The sequence below is a fragment of the Diabrotica virgifera genome, chromosome 3, assembly GCF_917563875.1.
Source record: "Diabrotica virgifera virgifera chromosome 3, PGI_DIABVI_V3a".
Classification (NCBI taxonomy): domain Eukaryota; kingdom Metazoa; phylum Arthropoda; class Insecta; order Coleoptera; family Chrysomelidae; genus Diabrotica; species Diabrotica virgifera.
In genome coordinates, this window is record NC_065445.1 from 254707875 (window position 1) to 254731743 (window position 23869).

Genomic DNA, 23869 nt, shown 5'->3' on the forward strand with positions numbered 1-23869 from the left:
TTGAGAGCACACGTTCCTTTTCGTGTAATTGCCTTAAAATATGTCTTATTTTTAAAAGCCACCTCCATTCCATGACACTAATGTCAACTGTCTGTTTCATTGTTTCGTAAGCTCAAAGAGGACAATTCTAACAGTGTTGCCATAGTTATATAAAATGTGTTTTCTTATGAAAAATTAAATCTTTCGATTTTGAATAATGTTAGTAGTTGATAATTATATTTTCTACTCACCCAAATAAAAAAAGGTCGTAGAAAATGTATAGTATTCTACTTGCATGTAATGGCTACTTCATCATCGTGAGTAATAGCCATTATTACATGCTCGTTGAGTAATATACTATTTTTTTTTTATATTTTGCAGCTGTTCGAGCATAAATACAATCACAGTTTGACAAAAAACCTTATTTGGGCACCAAGTATCGAACCAGAACATGAAAATGCAGTAATAACAGGTTACATGTTGGAACAATTATCAAGTGGGGATTTTGAAAAAGCACCTATGTTGATAAGTACTGCACTAGAAGAAGCTGTTGGAACAGTAAGTGGTAAGCATTCTAATTACTCTAAAAAACATCATAAAAAACACAAGATTAGGGGAGAACGGAAGAATTCCGCGCGGCTAAGAACAAATTAAAACATCCACAAGGAAGAATTTCCTGTAGATGGCTGTATATCATTAATCGCAAATAAATTTAATGAAAAATTCCTTTATTAAAGGGATTTATTAAAAAACCCTAAAGGGCTACATTTATCACAGAACGTTTTCGCTCTAACTAGAGCGTCATCAGTGCTGTTGTAACGTTTAAGTTTTATTAGTGTAGATTTTAATTCAGTTTTCATCGCTTCACGGTTTTTGACTTAACTGCCTGTAATTAGAGTCTCTATCGGCGTGTTTTTCTCGGAAACACATGTGCCCTATCGATAGACGCGTTCTCACGCAAGATGTGAGGATTTAATAGCTTTTAGGTAAACTAAGTCGTTAATGCTTCACCCATGAGCCATAACTCATTTATAAATTAGGGTTTTAAGGTCCCTTTTTGCATATCTTTTACGGCGGTTGATCAAGCGGCTTGGGTAAGCTAGCGTCCCTATTTAAGCAGAAATCCGTGCGATTTTGTCATCTTGTGAGTTGAGTTTTGATAGAGTGCAGTAATGTAGTGAACTATAGTATTTTGTGATCTTAAGACCAGCCTGGTTTCGTCTGGTAAGTCTTTAAAAAACTATTTTCTTCATAGAACACTCTCTATGAATAATTAATTTTGTTCATAGGGCTGGTCCCTGTCCCAATTTATCACCTACCGCTAATATCTGGGTCCACGTTACGCTGTGGTACAAAGCTATTCTTTGTCGCTCCTTTTATTTCGACTTTGCCGCTGGGTATATTGGTGTATGACCTAGCCGACAGGAACGCTTGTGACAAGGGCTACCCTCTGACAGCTGTTTTAAGTAAGTTACTCATCCTTTACTACTGAAGAAGGTAGTAGATATTCCTTTGGCATGTCCAGGGCAAATACCTTTTTGTGTTATTCGTGGAATAAGTTCAATGACCTAAAGTTTTCGCTCATGTTGTGATAGTGACATTCTGAAAAGTAGGTCATACTTTTAGTATGGAGTTTATGTCATTATTGACTATTTTTTTTTATTTTTAAATGGGTGATCATTTAAACTATAGACATTTACGTAAATAGTTTTTGGGTATTTATTAGAGGATTATTGAGTATTATTAGATTTATATATGTATAAACAAAGAGCTCTTTCTTTTTTTATTGTTTGTAAGTGAACGTTAAGATTTTACGATTTTATTTAGAGTATCGACTTTTTATTTTTTTGATTCTTTGATTAATTATTCAGTTCTTTTTTTTTAGTTAATAAGAGTTATATTCGTTCACTTACATTTTGTATTTTTTTAGTTTTACTGTGTTGGTGAATACACCCAGCTATATACAGTAATAATTACATATGTATTCAAGGATTGTTTTTTCGCCAACATTTATTTTACAGATTACTTGTTTAATTTTTTTGTATGCTTAATTTTGTGGTTCTTAATGGCGATCTTACACTGCATATTATGTACGTATTGTGTAAATATTGAGATTTCGTTAAGAATTTTAATAAACGTTTTATTAAAGTGTACGATGTTGCATTTTATTTAATTATTATTTACAGCTCAAGACTAGAATATTGGTGTTTTGTCGTCGTAGTGTTGCTAATTTTTCTATTGTTGTGTTATGTTTCGTTAATTTTTCCTTTGAGAGTTTAGCGGTCAAAACTCCTGGTGCCTGACTTTTAGTTTGATGTATTCAGTATTTCCGTTTTCTTAGAGTCCAAGTGTCAAACTATCAGTTAGTGTTATCTATCCATCTTTTATCTATTGTCGTTTCATTAGCCCTAGACGCATGTCATTCTTTATTCATCTAACATCTCTTACTGCAACAGAAGTCCAACTCAAAGAACCACGCCCACATCTCTTCAGACTGAGCAACGTGGCCTTTGTTTCGTCAATGTAGGCGATTGGACCTTTCCATCTTCGGTCATTCCTTATTCCATCTAAGGATAATATTGTCCTGATCCTTCTGGTTCAGCTACCATGAGCTCTCGTCCTTCCGATCGTTATAGTGTTACAGGCATGACATGATAAGCCACCAAAAATACATAGATAAAACCCTTTAATTAATCACAAAATGTGTTGCTTTGACATCTCTTACTACAACAGAAGCCCAACCCAAAGAACCACGCCCACATCTCTTCCGACTGAGCAACGTGGCCTTTGTTTCGTCAATGTAGGCGATTGGACCTTTCCATCTTAGGTCATTCCTTATTCCATCTAAGGATAATATTGTCCTGATCCTTCTGGTTCAGCTCCCATGACCTCTCGTCCATCCGATCGTTATAGTGTTACAGGCATGACATGCTAAGCCACCAAAAATACATAGATAAAAACCCTTTAATTAATCACAAAATGTGTTGCTTTGACATAATTGATGAAAAATCCAATTAATGGATAGAATCCCTAAGGACTAATGACCCCACAGGGCACGTAGGTTGCTTAATAGATAATGTTATGTCTTCACATTGAGGACGGTGAGAGGCAACAGTTGTTGGGAAGGTAAAAGGAAGTGAATTGCTGTTTTCTTTTTCCATGATAAATGTGATTTACTCTACTTTATTGTTTGTGTCAAACAGAAATTTATTCAATGCTTCTGGTCCGTTAGGCTAAATGGAAAACACATAATATACATATCTCCACCATAGTGTGGCTTGCTTGTCTTGTTTATGTACACTGTTTTATTAAAAATATTCCATATTTCGCCGTATTCTGAAGACTAATGTTGGTTCTGAAGCTATTTCCTTGTGGCATTTTTTAATCAATTATTCTAAATGGGATATAAGCCACAATTTAACTAAAAAAATGATTTTATTAACGTTTCGACGCCCAAATAGGATATCGTTGTCAAAATACAAAATATTACTAAATTAAACAAAAATGTTGTTGCTTAGTAAAAAAATTCTTCTAATAATTTATTTAATCTGACTAACTCATTTATATCGGCAATTGAGACAAGTAGAAGAATATCTACTTTAAACAATTTTTAAATATTTGAAGACTAAATTTTGTAACATCAAGGAATGGCACAACTATACCTTCAAACTTTAATAAAAATAACCCAAAATAGAGATGAATTTGTAGAAGTCATTGCCAGCTTCCATTAGATACATTAAGAAGTTTTAGTTGTAAACAAAGTGTTGGGAGCTATTTTTAAGAGAATATAGTAAAAAAAATAGAAACTTTTAATAACAAAGTAGAACTTTGCTTATTCTGTTGAAATGTTGTTTTTTTTTTCTTTTAGATATAAATGAGCAGATTCAGGATGCTTCGTACTATGATAAAGATGTTCGTAGGGTCATAAATCCAAGGTTAAATGTACCTCCCGAAAATCTGGCACAGGCTGGCAGAGAGTATAGAAGGGTTTATACCTCTTCCAATTTTTCGAATGATCTACCAGCGTTTCTTAAAGTAAGTATTTTTAACAAATAATAATTGATAACGTAATATTGTATATTATTGATCATCATAGCTGGCCACAAATGGATGCAAACAACAGCAAACAGATATGAATGGACACACCTAAAGGAGACTTATATCTGACGATGGATGGAATAGCTGTTGATGATGATGCTAGATCATCATCAATCAGCCCTAGGCTTCCTCCCTATATTTCCATCTTCGGTTCTGCGCCTCTTCTATCCAATTTGTCTGCACTCAAGCAATTTTTTTGTGCATTCGTCGTCTTTCATTCTTGCAACAGGTCCCGTCCATCTCCATTTTTCCTTGTAATATGTTCCATCCTAAATGTAGGATCTGAAACACTATCAGAAATTACCAACGAGTAAGTTGTAAAGGCCTTGAAACAAATGAAAAATTGGAAATCTCCTGGAGACGATGAAATAACAAAAAAGATAATTACAGCTGGATGTCAAATTACTTTAGAGGCAGTTAAAATACTGATGAACAAGTGCCTTTTTGGAGGTACCTCTTGGCAAAATGCACAGGTACTTTTACTGCACAAGAAAGGAGACAAACACAAACTCGAAACTTACAGACCAATAAGTCTATTACCACATCCATACAAACTGCTTATCAAGATAGTTACCAACAGACTATCAAATAAATTCCATAGTTACCAACCTGTTGAACAAGCGGGATTCCGCAAAAGTTATTGTAGGTACCATAGAACACCTACAGACAATAAGGACACTTATCGAAAAGTGTAACGAATGCAATGAACCTCTTCATTTGGCGTTTGTGGATTACAATAAGGCATTCGATTCCATAGAACTCTGGGCTGTATTAGACGGAATGAATAACGCAAAGATTGATTTCAGATATAGAATACTCCTAAAATACATATGCGACAATACGACTACGCAAATAAATGTAGCAGAAGGCTTAACAACAAGCAAAATAAGAACGGAAACAGGTGTTAGACAGGGAGACACCATATCTCTAAAGTTATTTACTCTTGCATTAGAAGATGTGTTCAAGAAGTTAAATTGGGAACAACGTGGAATTAAAATCGATGGCAGATTTTTAAGTCACCTGAGATTTGCCGATGACATAGTACTCATAAGCAACAATACTAGGGATTGCAATCCAGCAGCATTTTCAATCCATCTGGATTTTTGCAAGATTGGCCTGAATCCAGCTGGATCCAGCGCGAATCCAGCAAAATATGGAATCAAAATATAAACACGATTTTAATGTTTTTTTTTTGTCTGTATGCTAAATTCCTAAACAACAGAAACACGAACTATTTAGTTTTATGAAAGTGATAACTTAAAAACATGGCCTTACCTACTTTGCACAGAACTGCACATATAGCCGGTTGCGGAGAAAGCCCTTCCGGCCTCTGTGCTGGTCGGTTTTAAGGTCATCAAATAGTCATAGACCATTGACAAACGATCGCCTTTCACTCCTTCGGGCTCAAAAACCGCCATAGTTTTTCCAAAATATTTTCGTAATCTTTGTGAGAATCAGTTTTTTGGCTAGAAATGTTTTCTCTTTCTCGTTTCAATTCAATCTCAAGTTCTTGTTCCAAAGTAAAATTCACGGGCTCCGGATTAGTTCTTATCTTCTTAGGGCCCATCTTCTTCCATTATCTCTTGCAGTGGTTCCACAGTTATTTGTTTATTTATATGAATCATAAAATTTTTCATCTTTTGTCGCATCGCATTCTTTTTCGGCATGGGGAAGTAACCAGGATTGTTTAGCCCTTCGTCATACTTTTTTTGATTTTGTAAATACACTAATGTACCTATAATCTCATAGAGACGCCGTTCCGTGATTCTGTTGCGTAGTGCTTCCGATAGATCAGCATTAAGGCTGAAGTCCTGGCTATTTAGTTTGTCTATGACAAATTTCATGGTTGTGTCGGCCGTTATCAAAGTGGACTCTGTTCTGTAAAGAGCTTCTACAGCCGGTTAAAAGTGGCGATTAACTCATTGATTATTGACCACTCGCCAGCAGAGAATTTTATCGCAGATTCAATGTATATCAACGCTTTATCGATGCAAACTTTTAAGCTATAGAAACTTTCCATTATACTGAGCTACTGCCAGCGCGATAGAATGGCAAGTTGTCGACTCACGGCTTTGAATAAAGAGGCTAATGAAGGCATTGAGTAATTTATTTCGAATTTGACACGTTTGCGGATCCGCCCTGCTGGATCCAGCATGTGAAAAAAGCGCTGGATCCAGCTGGATTGCTGGATGCTGGATCCAGCAATTGCAATCTCTAAACAATACAGAGGAACTGATCTGCATGCTGAAAGAACTTAAACGAGAATCTGAGAAAATCGGTTTAAAGATGAATTTAAATAAAACAAAAGTGATGACAAATCAAAATATCAGAATCGACTTAGATGGAAGTGAAATCGAAAGTGTCAAAGAGTATATATCAGTGGCGACGCGTGACTGTTTCTAAAGTGTTACCAAAACCAGATATTAAATATATATATATATATATATATATATATATATATATATATATATATATATATATATATATATATATATATATATATATATATAACAGGTATATAATATTTGCTGAACAGTTAGGAAACAAGGCTGAAATATTGGGGTAGCAGCAATCTCAAAGAAAACTCTTTATAATAGTTCCAAGCTTTCGAAAATGTTTATTTTCATCATCAGGGAAACTACAATCATAAATAGACAGTATTTAACAAATAGGCTAACTGAAATCAATAATAATTGCTATCTTTGTGTTACCAAAAATCCAGAACACCATAGTTTCCTCTCACTAAACCAGGTGTCGAGGATCCCCAAAAACACAAAAACAACAAAAAATTGTTTTGAGAAATGCAGAGTCAATACTTTCACTAAAAACACTGCACATCACAAAACAATCTTACTAAAGAGTTACTTATATGTTTGTACTTACATTATTTGAGGATGTTGAGCCTAGTTGTTAAACACTGACATATAAAACGAAATTTTGTCCTGGTACAAATCGTATATAAAAATTAAAATTAAAAACTATATATAAAAAATTGTTCTAAAAATCGAGTATAAATTGAAAAATGGTAAAATATTTTAAAAAATGATGTATGTCAAATGGCATTTTTGAAAATGTCTAACAAATGTTATATCGATTTTTATTAAATTTTGTTTGAATTCATACGGAAACGTCACTACCACTGAACCAATTATAATTATTTAATAAATGTTTTTTAAATTTTGAAATAGGAAAATTCCGAAATGAGAATAAAACAGTTTTAATCAATGCAAAGTTTTTTTTTATATTTTTTTTTTTAAAGTAGATGTCTTTTTTATTATGTGATTTATATTGAAAAAATCTATAAATTATATATTAAATGAAAGAAGAATTTGAATTATTAAATTTAAATTGGTTATTTTTATCTAAGGTGAGTAAATAAGAATAAATATAATTAAAATATGTAAGACTTCTCAGTGAAATTTATTCTTATTTACTCACCTTAGATAAAAATAACCAATTTAAATTTAATAATTCAAATTCTTCTTTTATTTAATATATAATTTATAGATTTTTTCAATATAAATCACATAATAAAAAAGACATCTACTTTAAAAAAAAAAAAATAAAAAAAAAACTTTGCATTGATTAAAACTGTTTTATTCTCATTTCGGAATTTTCCTATTTCAAAATTTAAAAAACATTTATTAAATAATTATAATTGGTTCAGTGGTAGTGACGTTTCCGTATGAATTCAAACAAAATTTAATAAAAATCGATATAACATTTGTTAGACATTTTCAAAAATGCCATTTGACATACATCATTTTTTAAAATATTTTACCATTTTTCAATTTATACTCGATTTTTAGAACAATTTTTTATATATAGTTTTTAATTTTAATTTTTATATACGATTTGTACCAGGACAAAATTTCGTTTTATATGTCAGTGTTTAACAACTAGGCTCAACATCCTCAAATAATGTAAGTACAAACATATAAGTAACTCTTTAGTAAGATTGTTTTGTGATGTGCAGTGTTTTTAGTGAAAGTATTGACTCTGCATTTCTCAAAACAATTTTTTGTTGTTTTTTTTGTGTTTTTGGGGATCCTCGACACCTGGTTTAGTGAGAGGAAACTATGGTGTTCTGGATTTTTGGTAACACAAAGATAGCAATTATTATTGATTTCAGTTAGCCTATTTGTTAAATACTGTCTATTTATGATTGTAGTTTCCCTGATGATGAAAATAAACATTTTCGAAAGCTTGGAACTATTATAAAGAGTTTTCTTTGAGATTGCTGCTACCCCAATATTTCAGCCTTGTTATATATATATATATATATATATATATATATATATATATATATATTGTTGTATATATATATATATATATATATATATATATATATATATATATATATATTTGATGGAATGTGTCTAAAGATATTCAACCTCTCATCTTTACCGATGAGCCCACGGAGGTTGAAGAGGGCGAAACACATTTCTAAGAACTGGTGTTTGGATCTTTGATTCTATTCGAAAAATTTTTCCCAGCCAGAAATGGTGGATGTGTGAGTTATTCGTAAGGGGATTTTTCCACATTCTCTATTTCATTTGTTATATATATATATATATATATATATATATATATATATATATATATATATATATATATATATAGATATATATATATAATGTATTTTATAAATATTTTTATATATACAGTGTTCCCATACATCAAAGTTTGTTCGACTAGACACCGTGAATTTTCAGCTTCCTATTAATTAATTTTTTTTGGTACGCGCGATCCAGGTCTATTATAAAAATAGATGAAATAAAATTAAAAAATTAAAAATTTAAGAAATTATATAAAGTATCTACAAACTAAAAACATATTTGTTGTTTTTAGGTAAAATATGTATTATATCACCTTTATACTTTATTAAAAAATCCAAATTGTATAATTAGTATACTAATCAGTACATTCATTTGTCATTTTTAGCCTAAAATATTAAATAATTTTTATTTTATTGATTATACACTACAATGTACTGTATAATCAATATTATTATATGTCATATTATAATAATGTTGTTGTTAATTAATATATTTCGACAAGTAATTAAAATCGATTAATATGATTTATATAGGATAAAAAGGTATAGATATATTATCTGTATAATAAGCAAGTACAGTTACAAGTTATAAACTAATAATTAATAATGCATATTATGCAATAATCGAATCCAAAGGGCTGGTACGTTTAACTAACGGAGTTTAATCGAGAAAATACCGGCCCTAAGAATAACAGACTTCATAAATGGAATTATAATTATTACCTATAATTATAATAATAATTAAAATTGCATTTATTAAGTCTGATATTCTTACGGTCGGTATTTTCTGTCCCGATAGACACCGGCCCTACCTAGCGTCACCAAATTAAAATTTGGTAACACCAATACGCGGTTTCAGAGCCATCGTCTCCGCAAAATTTTCAGAGACGATCCAGTCAAAGATCCTACTATCGTTGCCACTCACAGAAGTGGTAAACGGCGCGGCGCACGGTAAGGGCACAGTATAATAAATATGGAACCTCTTTATACTGTGGTAAGGGCGTATTATAATAACGTGCAACCGATTTTACATAAACTCGCTGATATTTTCGTGCGTCTAGTTGGTTATTTTACTGAATTAGGTAGATACTATTAACAAATATTTCTATTTTTAAAAAATATAAATGGAATTATTTCATAGTAGTCATAAAATATTTATTTACAAATTTTAACTGTTACCAATGGTAACAATGGTTACATGGACGCTTCTCCAGTGGTATATATGCCTAGGTCACACGATCAAACTAGAACTAGGCAAACAGAATCAAACGGCAGAGATAACTAGAAGAATCCGAATGACTTGGGCAGCAGTAGCAAGACTCAGTGATGTGTTAAAAACAAAAAGTTACCAATAAATCTAAAGAAAAGGGTATTTAACAGTTGTATTCTACCAGTTATATCTTATGGAATGGAGACCATGACACTTACAGAGGTATCAGCCAATAGACTGAGAACGACACAGAGGGCGATCGAACGAGCCATGTTGGGAATATATCTGAGGGAATATATACAAAATGATGATGTGCGAAGCAGGACGAAGGTGGAAGATGTAATTGGAAGAATTGCGCAAATAAAATAGAACTGGGTAGAACACGTGGCACGGCAAAGCAACGAGAGGGGACTGGACGAGAAACATTGTACATTGGAGACCACGCGAACACAGTCGTAGTAGAGGAAGACCACAAAAACGATGACTAGAAAACATCAAAGCAAAAATGGGGAGAAACTGGCACAAAATAGTACAAAACAGAGAAGAGTGGAGAGCTCATGGGAAGGCCTTTGTCCAGGAGTGGATGCAAACAGGCTAAAGAGAAAGAAGAATATGTTCCATAATATCATCCACTCTGGTTCGTCTACGAACTTCGTTTCTTACTCTATTTCTTTAGCTTATTCCAAGCATTCATTTCTCCATCTTTCGTTGTGTCATCAATTTTTCTGCTGATGATTTTATGAGAGTTAAGGTTTCTGCTCCATATGGGAGGACTGGTAGAAAGCACTGGTTAAAATAGTATGGTATAACTAGACCCAAACCCAGACATCCAAAGTGAAAGTTATCCTCCAACACCAAATTGTTCTATATGGTCCATATAATATTCAGAAAAAAGTCACACCATTTTGAGCGTCGGGTTTGGGTGGGAGAGGGGGGAGAAATCGGTAAATTCGTAGTTTTTTATGTTTTTCGTCAATATTTCTAAAACTATGCGGTTTAGCATGAACAACCTTCTATACGATAATGTTCTACATTAAATTTGAAATAAAAAAGGCCCGATGCATAATCTTTCTAAAATGAACGTTACCAAAGTTACGGAGGTAGTATAGTATAATTGATCCAAAAAAGGCCTAACCCAAACATCCAAAGTAAAAGTTTTCCTCCAACACCAACTTGTTCTATATGGTCCACATAATGTTAAAAAAAAAGTCACACCATTTTGAGCGTCGGGTTTGGGGGGAGAAGGGGGAGAAATCGGTAAATTAGTAGTTTTTTTACGTTTTTTTGTCAATATTTCTAAAACTATGCTTTAGCGTAAACAACGTTCCATACAGAAATGCTCTACATACAATTTAAAACAAAAAAGGTCCAATACATAATTATTATAAAATCAACGGTTCCAGGGTTACAAAGGTAAAAAGTGGACGTTTTCAATACTTTTTATATTCTTTTGGGCAATTTATAATATTATTACTGATGAAAGAAATTTCTTTAACAGGATTGTGTTTTGTAAATAAAATTTGCTATTTCAGTGGTCGATGGTATTTTAGTGATAAACCCTTGAAGAAACGTCAACCTCACCACCCAAAATCATCAATTGCCCAAAAAATATAAAAAGTATCGAAAACCTCCACTTTTCACTCACCGTAACTCTGGAACCGTTGATTTTATAACAATTATGTATAGGACTTTTTGTGTTTAAAATTTTATGTAAAACATTTTTATATAGAACATTGTTTATATTACGCTAAAGCATAGTTTTAGAAATATCGACGAAACGTAAAAAAACTACTAATTTACCAACTTCTCCCCCATCTCCCCCCAAACTGGACTCTCAAAATGGTGTAATTTTGTACTGAACAATAAGTGGACCATATAGAACAATTTGATGTTGGAGGAAAACTTTTACTTTAGATGTCTGGGTTAGGCTTTTTTTGGATCAATTATACTAGACTACCTCCGTAAATTTGGAACCGTTCATTTTAGAAGAATTATGCATAGAACCTTTTTTTATTTCAAATTTAATGTAGAATATTTTTGTATACAAGGTTGTTTATGCTCAACCGCATAGTTTTAGAAATCTTGACGAAAAACGTAAAAAACTACAAATTTACCGATTTCTCTCCCCTCTCCCCCCAAACCCGACGCTCAAAATGGTGTGACTTTTCTGAACATTATGCAGATCCTATAGAACAACTTGGTGTTGGAGGATAACTTTCACTTTGGATGTCTGGGTTATGCCATCTTTTGGATAAATTGTATCATACTAGGTAAATAAAAGCTTTCCTTTTTAAATGAATAAAAAAATATAGATATCGGCAAAGTTAAATGCCGTCGTTCTATGTAGACCAGGCGAAAACGGCGGGTTCTTTGGAGAAAATATTCCCATGAGATTTTTTAGTATAATCACATTCGTGAGACATTCCAGAATAAGATTCAAGAAATCGCCCACGCGAAAAGTGGTCCAAATTTTTTTTATTCAAATTGTAAAAATCCATATTTTTAGCCGAAACAATTTTTTTAGGTTTTTTGGACCATTCTGGATAAAAAAGGTCTCTTATAATTTTTCTCTAAAGTTAATCGTTTTCGAGCTAAAAGCATTTTAAAATTGAAAAAAACGAAAAATGGCGATTTTTAAGGCTTAATAACTCGGTTAAAAGTTATTACTATGAAAGTCAGAAAATAACTAAATCAAAGTTTAAAGACCCCCCCCCCCCCACCCCCGCTACAAGATCCTGAAGAAATTTTTGTCATTATTTGATTACTAAGCTGTTATTTTTAAGTAAAAGTAATGAGCGACATGCACGTATTAGGCGGCCGTCCATGATGAGTGCGAAAGAGATGCCTTTCAGGTAGTCCAATGGCGCATCTCACTCGCACTCACATTTACAGCCGCGTCAATACGATCTTACCATTCATTATTAATAATTAAAAATACCAGCTTAGTAATAAATGAATGACACAAATTTCTTCAGGATCATGAAGGGGGGCTTTAAATTTGATTTAGTCACTTTCTGCCTTTCATAATAATCATTTTTAACCGAGTTATTAAGTCTTAAAAATGGCCATTTTCGAGATTTTCAAATTTTAAATTGCTTATAACTCGAACACGATCAACTTTAGCGAACAATTATAAGAGACATTTTCTGTCCGGAATGGTCCGAAAAATTTTAAAAAAAATTCTCTGGGCCGAAAATATTGATTTCTGCAATTTGATTCAAAAAAGTTATTTAAAAAATTTGGACCACTTTTTGCGTGGGCGACTTCTTGAACCTTATTCTGGGGTGTCTCACGAATGTGATTATGCAAAAAAATCTCATGGGAATATTTTTTCCAACGAACCCGCCGTTTTTGCCTTGTCTAATGATAAAAAAACCTACTTTCCAATGCAGTAACTAAACAAGAATTTGTAGCAGGAACAAAATCGAAACTACGAGAATATTTACTGTAGTATACAAAAATATAATTTTTTTGTCTCTTGTTAAAGCTTTGTCAAATATTCGTTATCATTTTTACCATTTTGTTTTACTCACAAAAATCAATAGGATGTGCAACTGTACAAATTCAGTTGAAATTAAACGACCCCATGAATTTATTTTTATTAATTTTAATATGTTAGAAAATTATAGATTCATAGACTTTTCCGATGTGTCTAGCTAAATTGGAAGCATATTTAAGGCGGCTCAATTATGCTAGACTGTTGTCTGATGATCATCAACTTTATTGTACTTACATTGAAAAATGTGAAGATATGCAGACAAAAAGACTTTAAAACTGTTATTTTTTATACAAAATCTTCTAGAGGTAAAATTAACAATGTCATGTTCTTCTTTCTATTGGCTCATATTCAATTTTAGGGTTACTTCCATGAGCCTAAGATTGTATGTCATACTTTATTGTATTCAATACACTATAAAATATACTCACGGACAAAAATATTGCATATGCATGTGGAATGAAATTTTTTGTGCTCTTATTCTTAGCTCCCCTGTATCATAGGAATAGGATCTCTTTTCCGAATGCGATGTTTTAAATAAAGTATCATATAAATGCTATAATCGGATTTAGATCTGATCTGGGCTATATTCTGGCCAGTATAATTTTTAAATTGAATCTCATCAAGGTAAGTATTCACTATGCTAACGAGATGTGAAGACGTGCATTAGCACCAATATATCATATCCAATATGGCTTTCAAATGGCAAATCATGATCTTTTAAAATGTTTTCAATGTACTGTTGTGTTTCAATTTATCAATCAAAGATAGAATAAAAATTTTAATTTTTTTAATATAACGCGGGCACATAAATTTGATACACCCTGTATATTGATTTGTAAATATTTATTAGAAGTTAGCTTTCAACGCAAAGTGGTTTCTCCTTAATGAATTTTTCCATGAAGAATATTAAAAACATTTTTGTAAATAAAAGTGAAGTGAAAGTTATTTAGGATTAGTATTTTAAACCGATTGTTTATTACGGGAAATATAGAAGCCATAGGTAATTAGTTCTTAGAAAATTAAGGTAAAGAAAGTTTGGAATTTAATCTTTTTGTTTAACCCCGAGTAAATTTTGTAGAATTTCCCGAAAGTAATTAGTATGATGGTAGAAATATTTTTGAAAGTATGAGTGGGTGTTTCGAATGAAAAAGAATGGGGAAGAAGAAATCTCTCTGATTGGTTTAGGCAATTTGGAATGGGAAGGAGAGAAGTTTGAATTTTCAGATAGTTTTGGAAAGAGGGATTATTGTGTTACCGGCATCCAAAAGGGGCAGTCAAAAGTTTTCGTGAGTAGTTCAGCAGCAAGTACTAGTGTTTTGTTTTGATAGGGGGAGTAGCCGAAAAGTGGTACGAGAGACAAATCAAATCGAGAAGAAATATCTCTTTGATTATGTACAGTCCAAGAGTAAGTTACAAGAATTATCATTATAAAAATTATTTGTGACACCAAGTATAAAAGATACTTGGGTCTCAGGAGATTATTGTTGAGAGAAAGAAAGGAGAGAGTTTTGGAGTTTATTGAACGAGTCCTGGTCAAAGGAAGCCTGGCTTGTGTTTTGGAGAAATAGTTGCTGGTATCCTACTGGATTGTTTGCTGAGAACGGAGAGGGCTTTGATTGGTAGCCTAACATAATCAACAAGGAGGAGCTGTTTGGGTCAAGGGGAGACATCATTGTGTGTGAATCAAAAGGTCAGTCAATAACCTATGTGATAGATTTTATTATAAAAAGAAGTTAATTTTTTTACGTAAAAGCATATGAATTTAAGATTCCAACATTTCAAAAATTTAATAGGAAGTATAAGTAATGTTGCGAATACCAAATTTGTTTGTTTAGCTGGGTTTATTAATGGTATCAAGAACAAAGCGATAAATATTTGTTTGAATTAGATTAATTTATATGGTAAAAGTTTCTTTTGGACAGTTATGCCCACATAATTTAATTGATAAATTTACAGAACATTGCTTTTGATAATAAAGGTAATTGTATGTTTTTATTTATGATTTTTCTATTTATTTCCTTTTCCTATTTTATCCCGATAAGGATCAACTAAGAGATACTGAAACCACGAGAGAAAATAAGTATAACATAAGATAATTTAGACATTTTTTTATATTATAAAAAGGCACCCTGAGATTATTTCTTAATTTTTATGTATGATTTGCGTTAATTAAATAATTGATCAAGTAAATAATAATTAATATAAAAGTAATAAGAAGCAGATCATAACAGTACATATCAGTTGGCATTCGCCTAATCACCTTCACGTGTTCGGTATGTCCTTTCAAAGCAATACCGCTCCGTAGTGTCACAGTATATAGAGGTTCCACAATAAAACCACTCCTCTGTCGGCGCTTTGATCTCAACAAGTAATACCGGCAGTACGCAATTGGTAATTCACTAGTGGTGGATGCGGGTTTTCCCTGTTAAAATTCGTACGTTTCTATGCGACTGTCAATGCGAGAGTGGGGCAAAAGCGACTAAGAACATTGCGCTGGCCCCATGCGCGTCTACAGATTTTAGTTACAATTTTTCGGAGAGTGGTTTTACTGTCCCTATTTATACTGTGGTATTACTATGCCGCCACCACCAAAACTAACGCTCTGTATGAGATTACAGGTATACAAACTGCTCGCCTTCGCCAACTCTTCTTTAGACGAAGTTTTGTAAATCTTATCAATCTTTCATATTGGTGAACGGTATGCCAGATCCAGATGTAACTTCATACAGGTGTTAATGTTGGTGGTGGCGGCATAGTCCGTCGCCTTCCTCTAGCTTTTCGGGTGCTATATTGTTATCCAAAGTAGGTATACAAAATGTAATGTGCAACATCTTCACACGTCTGCCGCCCCCCCTCAAAATTTTTTTATATGGGCACCCGTGCGTGATGTACTTTATAAATATGTATATCATTTTTTTTTCAATTAACCCATTTAACTAAGAAGCAACACATTAACAAACATGCTCGAAAATTTACTTCATTATTTTCTATTCTAATCAATTGTTTCATCCATTTTAGTATTTAGGCGAAGAACTATTTTCAACACCAATTATTCACCATGCAGTAGTTGCATCAGCTTATGTTCCAGTTTACTTCTATCAGTTCTCTTATAAAGGACCTATGGGACATACAAAACCTTTAGACGTTCCAGGTATGATAGAAATAATATTCAGTAGTACTAAAATAGGCAAATAATAGAATAAGTATAATTGAGGGGTTCAGAGCCAAAGTGGATAAAGTCCAAAATTTACGAAAAGGCCGCTTGGTGCCAAGGTTAATAGATTAGGGCATAGGTTGTCTCGTAACTGTAGACCAATCAAATGCTCGCTTTTTAAAGGCGGGAATACGTCATCCGTAAGACAATTTTAAAATTGTCATAAGTTTCAATGCTAATAAAAATTTTTCAATGCTAATAAAATAATTTGTCTTTGGATTATGTCCCAAAAGAATGCAAGCAAGACTATTGAAAACCAGGAATTTAGACTTGGACGAAGCAGTGGAGATTGCCAGTAGTTTGGAAGCTTCTGAAAAGGACAGTAATCAATCAAGTTACTAATTCAATTCATTTTTAGAATCTAATAAATCTAGATCAAATTGTATCTAAATTTGTAAATAATCACAATAAATATTTTAAATTTTTAATTATTATAGGTACTACTATAATATACATATTAAATAATATGTATATATACGTACTAAAAACCCAACTTGATTGGCCTACTCGTAATTATGAATGGAGCTTATCAACGCTCCTTATTTGTTTCGAGCTTCTGTCATAATGTCGTATAATCCGTGTATAATATTAATATAAGATATATGACAGAAGCTCGAAACAAATGAGAAGCGTTGAAAAGTCCTATTGAATTATTTTTACAGGCATAGGAAATGTTGGCCATGGTGAAGAATTAGCCTACATATTTGGTGGACAGAAAAGAATTATGGATGATCTCAATAATTACCCTGAATCTGACATATTAACAATGCAACGCATGCTCAAAATAATTACAAATTTTGTTAAGTATCAGTGAGTATTTAGTTTCATTTATTAAATTAGAATAATGGTAGTAGTGAAATGGTAGTAAATGGAGTAGAGGAAAACTTGGCAAAAATTATAATACTCAGAAGAATTACAGGAAACACATTGAGAGACAGATAAAGGAGTTTTACGGAAAAGACAGATATCGAACACTGAGTTTTATTAAATCTCGCCCAAGTATACTTGAGGTCTTTCTTCAGCTAAATATAGTTTCTTTGAATATGCAGTTCACTCTGCAAAGATTGTACATAACATTAGTCAAAGTCTTATCAGTTGTCATATGTCAGTTATCACTTGAATACTTCCCTTAAATTCTTCATTGTACCTCCATCTTCAAGATGTAGTAGTACCCAAGCACCGGCACTCAAATTTTCTGTTTGTTCTTCGTCTAGTGTATCTTAAGTATTTGTTATATGTTAATTTAAGTTGCCACCATTCAGGCAAATGTTAATGACGTTCGAGGATACCTTACTTTTTTGACGAAGTAAGTCTAAAACGTTATTGAAATTTTTTATACACATCATCATCAAGTTTTTCTCGAAGTTTTCCAACTTTTTCTCGTTTTACAATGGCGTTTTTCCTTGACTTATTGTAAAGGAATGGATACTTACTACCGTCTTCCTTACTATGGGAATGTAGCTAGTTTAAAGTAACGGGAGTCTTATTTAAATATTTATTATAATTTTCAAATACGTACAAATTTTTCATTCGATTCGTGGTTCTGTTAGTTGGAAGATATGTATCGAATTAGTACACCAATATTTATATTCTTTTTTAGTCTTGAACAAGCGCTAAATTATATTTTTATCGAGAGAGTAAATTTTTGATGTTTTTAGTGAAATTAAATTTTAGAATTGTCAGACTGATTTTTAAAATAAAATAACATAGGGCGCGTTCACCAGATGCAAACGTTGGCAATCAGTTTGCGCTTTATGCTTCTGAACGACTTGCTAACGTCAAACATGTTTAGAAAGCGGTCGCCATTTTTGCAAGCATAAAATATTTATGTTGAACTTTGCAAACGTGTTGACAATTGAAAAAATATGGCGGGAATTTAAATTGTAAATATTAAAGAATATATTTATAATGGTTTTATATATATAAAATAACGGCTACTGAAGACATTCAGCTACGTTATTATCTATTAAATCCATTTTCTTCTTTCTCTTAATAAAAAGAATAATTTCAAAAACTTATTTATTGATAAAATTATTTTAGGTTACGTTCAAACCAAACAAGCAAAATGTCAAATTTTAACCTAAACAATAAACCGTTCAGCTCACTGTCAACAAGTTTAAGAATCAAAACGCAAACTGTTGTGAACGTGTTTGCATCTGGTGAACGCAGTCATTGTAACGTGCAAAGATGCGTGTTTTAAAAACGTTGCTATAATTAATAACCAGTAACGAATATTGTAACAGAAAAAGGAAATATGTGTTGGAGTATTCCAACACTTATTTCAGAGGCCCCTGAAGATGCCCTAGCAGCGAAAGTATACTTTCTAGGGCAAGCTTAATAAAACCCAGTATTATATCTGCCTTTTATTTCCTTAAAATTCATATATTCGCGCATTCAACCACTTCCTATTTTACAGAATAAGGAGTGACGACATCAGAACAAAATATAGAAAAAATAAAGAAAAGAAAAAGAACGCGACAATCACGTAATTAGAATGGCGGACTCAGGAGCCATTAAAATAGCAAAGGACAAAATCACCAAATAGTAGAAGAGGTAACGGCCGACTGCACAAGCACAAGAGATGAAGTGATAATCTTGCATAGAGGCAACAATCCTCCAATGAACAATTGCAATCTAGCAAAATCAAAAATCAAAAGCAAAAATCTAGAGGAAGAAGAATTATTTTCCAGTTTTTATTTTTTTCTCAACTAATGTCAATATCATTTGTAATGTATTTGAAAGTTTTGTCTTAGTCGTACGCCAACAACGCCTCAATAACTATTTCACGTTAAGCCCCGGCGCAAATTGATCCTAAGCGAGACACAACCTGCACCAGCGAACTGCGTGGACAGTTTTGTGAAGCACGCTTATAAGCGAGAGACCGCAAATTGAACCCATCCTACGATCAGTGCATGCGTTCGCAGGTCTCGCTGGGGAACGTTTGTCATCGGTATACAGTTTTCTTGGGTCGTGGGGCGCGTGACTCACTGCCAGTTGTTAATTTTTACTTGTTTTTGTTTGCGAGATGGACGTATTCCGGTGGTGATGTTGACGGAATTAATAAAAAAATAAGTATAACAACGAACAGTAATTATTTATTTGGGTAACAAACAGTGTTTTGCTTATACATCGCATAAGAGGGTTTGTTATTGTTAAAGGCCCAGCGAGCGGCCGATGTCTCTCGGGTGTTGTGACCGACTGACCGAGTGGCTGAAAAGAAACCACAGACGCTAATTTGTTTGTGTTTTACCATCTTACCAGATGGGCAATAAATCACTTAGGCCTAGCGTATACTTTTGCAGTTTTAAGAAAACAATTTCGAATGCATTAAGTGAGTTGTTGACATAATTGTCTGATATGGTAATTAATTTATGGGGGTGCAGTTTGTTAAACCGCACAAACGAAAAACAGATGGTGAAGGATACATTCAGTTTCGTAAAACCATGTCTCTCTTAACATCTGGTTTGTATTTACATGTGAATTTTGAATGACTAATGTTGTTTCGTTTTTAAGAAAAAAGAATTAAAATTTAAGAAAATAAAATTAGCAAAAATAGTAATTAAAGCGTACCGCTATACACCCCCGTTCGAGATGTATAAGACGATAGATAAAACATCATATACATATGATGAAAATTGAAAATAACAGGAAATAAAACCACGCAATGTTTTTTTATACGAGGAGAAAGAAAAATCACTGAATTCACTGTTAATCGACACTTTCTTGATAACTTCCGCTAAATCTTGCTTTTCACTTCGGTCTGCTGTTTGTTTCGCTGAATACTGTCATTTTTTCTGGTTCGTGATGGGTACTTTCGTGAAGCTCGTACGCTGGCTTCAATATGTCTATGAAAATTGTTGTTTCTTTTCCATTTACACGGACGACAGAAGTTTTGTCACCTAGTTTGACTACAGGAAAAGGACCGTGATATGGGTTTTCTAAGCTGCTTTTGATTGTATCACGTCGGGGTCACCAATATTCCGTTGGTGATGTTGACGGAATTAATAAAAAATAAGTATAACAACGAACAGTAAACTATTTATTTATTTGGGTAACAAACAGTGTTTTGCTTATACATCGCGTAAGAGGGTTTGTTATTGTTAAAGGCCCAGCGAGCGGCCGATGTCTCTCGGGTGTTGTGACCGACTGACCGAGTGGCTGAAAAGAAACCACAGACGCTAATCTGCTTGTGTTTTACCATCTGACCAGATGGTCAATAAATCACTTAGGTCTGGCGTATACTTTTGCAGTTTTGAGAAAACAATTTCGAATGCATTAAGTGAGTTGTTGACATAATTGTCTGATATGGTAATTAATTTATGGGGGTACAGGTTGTTAAACCGCACAAACGAAAAACAGATGGTGAAGGATACATTCAGTTTAGTAAAACCATGTCTCTCTTAACATCTGGTTTGTATTTACATGTGAATTTTGAATGACTAATGTTGTTTCGTTTTTGAGAAAAAATAATTAAAATTTAAGAAAATAAAATTAGCAAAAATAGTAATTAAAGCGTACTGCTGTAGACGTATCTGAAATGAATACGGATGGTACCTAAGTACAATTTATTATGATAAATAAAAATATTAGCATAGTAAAAACTCAGAGTGAAAACTGCTTTGACTTTGTCATTAAATTCTAATAACTTTTGTTAGACTAAATAAGCGACGATACGAAATTAATAATCAAAGTTATGCCTTTACAATAACACATTATTAGAAAAATAAGGTGAAAAATGATTCATGTGACTTAAAACCGTGATCGATAAATATATCGTATTACCCTCAAATTCAACTTGTCGGCATATTACATTTTTGTTTATGCTTAAAAATTAAAAAACGAAATATGTAGATAGTGTTATTTTTTATGACCAATCAGTAGCGGAGGGATTATTAAATAACTCTGAGATTATTTTAAATATGTCGGTATTATGTGCAGAAATAAAATACTCAGTGTAAGATATCTTTTTATGTACCCGCTTATGATCAAATTCGATGTTTTAGAAAGTCATACCGCTATTGCTACGACTACTAGGGACGTGTAAGATATTTTTAAAACGTTAAGAGTTATGAGTTAAAGTACGGAAATACCGATTTAAAGTTGCCTACTCAATTCAGTACAAGGATCAGATACATCAGTATTTTGTAATCAGTATTTGTACTCAATCCCACTGAGAACCGGTATCAAAAGTAACCGTTACACGTCCGCACTGATTCTGCCTGTCTCTATTCGCCACAGCGACAGCCAACGGTTGGGTCGGGTTGTGTTTAATATGCGGTGCGCTCAAAATATAACTGCACGGGTCACCCGTCCCGCCGGCGCAGGTTGTGTCTCGCTTAGGTTCAATTTGCGCCGGGCCTTAGGAGTAATAATTTTTTACTATTTTTTCAGAAATCCTACTCCCGCACCTGATGATTTATTGGATGGTGTTGTTTGGCCACAATTCCGCAAAGACACGCTGCTATATATTAACATAAACAACAGTTTGGAAATAAAACAAAGTCCAAAGCATTACATTAAAGTGAGAAGAGTCCTCGATAAGTACCGACAGAGACCGTTTATTGTTTTTTAAGTATTTATATTTTATATTGAAGATACATTTTGTATAGGCATTTTACAATTTGTTTACATTATTATGACTAAATTTTCGTGTAATGGAATAAAAATTTAAATAGAAATACTTTTTTCAACAACAAAAAAAATAGAGAGGTCAGTAAAGTGATTTAGAAGGATCTAACATTATGTGATTATTATTTTCCACTCCGATCGTAACCATATTATATGCCTCCTTGAACCTTTCCTTTCAGACCATTTTTGAGCTCGATTTCTCAGCATATTTCCTGTAATTCTTCTCAGTACTCTCATCTCTACCGTTTCCAGTAGTATTTGTGTTGTGGCTGTATCGGGTCTTGTTTCTGATGCATGTCATTATTGGTCGTACCCTGGCTATATAAATTCTTGACTTCATCTCAGTGCTAATATGTCGGTTTCGCCATATAGTATTAAGATACCCTGCCAGTCTATTTGTTTTGTACTTGATTTCTCACTTCTTTGTCCAGGTGTCCGTAGCTTGACAATGTGATTCCAAGGTATTTTATTTCCATTCACATCATCCAGCCTCAAAAGTCCACTGCTGAACATAGGCCTCCTCCCTTCGTTTCCAACCCCGTCTATCATGCGCCGCTCTCATTCAGTTTTTATTTAGCTTTCTTAAGTCGCCAGTCCATCTTGTAGGCGAGCGACCGACCGCTTCTCTTGTCTTCTCTTGGCCTCCATTCCAATAACCTCTTTGTCCATCGCCCATCTGCCATTCTGACTATATGTCCTGCCCATCTCCACTTCAACCTGGCTATCCTTTCGATGACGTCAATCACCTCTGTTCTTCTCCTGATTTCTTCGTTTTTTATTTTGTCTCAATCTTGAGTTATTCCTAACATTGACCGCTCCATTCTTCTCTGCGTGACTCTTAGTTTGGTCCGAGGCTTTAGTTAAGGTAATTGTTTCTGATCCGCACGTCAAGACTGGGAGGACGCACTGATCAAATACTTTTCTCTTTAGGCATGTGGGTTTAGGTTCTAAATTTATAGGAAAAACCAAAAAAACAAAAAAAATAAAAATCTAAAAAAACAAAACCAAAAATCTCCTATGAAATTGAAGCCTTTTAATTAGATGACATACCTATCTGAGGAGACAAAACCTTGCCGACCCTGTCCCTAAAGCCACGAGCAGCCACTGCGGTAGCCTGCATTCTTTAAGCGCCTGTAATATTTTGCTTAAGTTTAAGTTTTACTGTGTCAAAGGCTTTGTGAAAATCGATAAAAACCAGAACTAGAGGTTTATTGTGTTCCACTACTTTCTCTATTGGGGTTTTTATACTTTGTAGATGGTCATTTGTTCCGTAACTTTTTCGGAATCCTGTTTTCTTGGTTGATAAGTATCTAACTTTCTTTCCATTCTCTTAACTATTATTCGCGTAAATAACTTATATATATGGCTGAGGAGGCTAATTGGTCTGTAATTCTCTAAATTTGCTTTGTTTCTTTATTGTGTAATAGAATCATAGTAGCGTTGTTCCAGTCTGTTGGAATATTGGCGTTGTGAAGGCAGATATTGAAAAGTAGTTTATTTCCATTACTTGTTCAATACTGATACCATCAGTGTCTATTTTACGTCTGATTGGTTCTTTACTGATTACTATTGTTCCAGTCTTTTGAGATGAAATTTGTCATATTGAATTCTTTTGCTCTTATGTTAAATCTGTGGACTAATCTTTGCAGACTCGTCTGCGTAACAGAGTATTTTAAAAAATGA

The 23869-nt window shown here is 33.2% G+C and overlaps 1 protein-coding gene across 1 annotated transcript in view; it reads left to right on the top strand.

Moving 5' to 3' along the window:
* Positions 1 to 22236, top strand: part of LOC114340087 (juvenile hormone esterase-like) — a 52892-nt gene extending 30656 nt beyond the window's left edge. The window contains exons 7-11 of the mRNA XM_050647314.1: positions 361 to 544; positions 3848 to 4014; positions 16363 to 16495; positions 17221 to 17368; positions 21950 to 22236. Coding sequence (XP_050503271.1) covers positions 361 to 544; positions 3848 to 4014; positions 16363 to 16495; positions 17221 to 17368; positions 21950 to 22130 — 813 coding nt within the window. The 3' untranslated portion in view covers positions 22131 to 22236. The remainder of the gene's footprint in view (positions 1 to 360; positions 545 to 3847; positions 4015 to 16362; positions 16496 to 17220; positions 17369 to 21949) is intronic.
* Positions 22237 to 23869: the final 1633 nt, after the last annotated feature.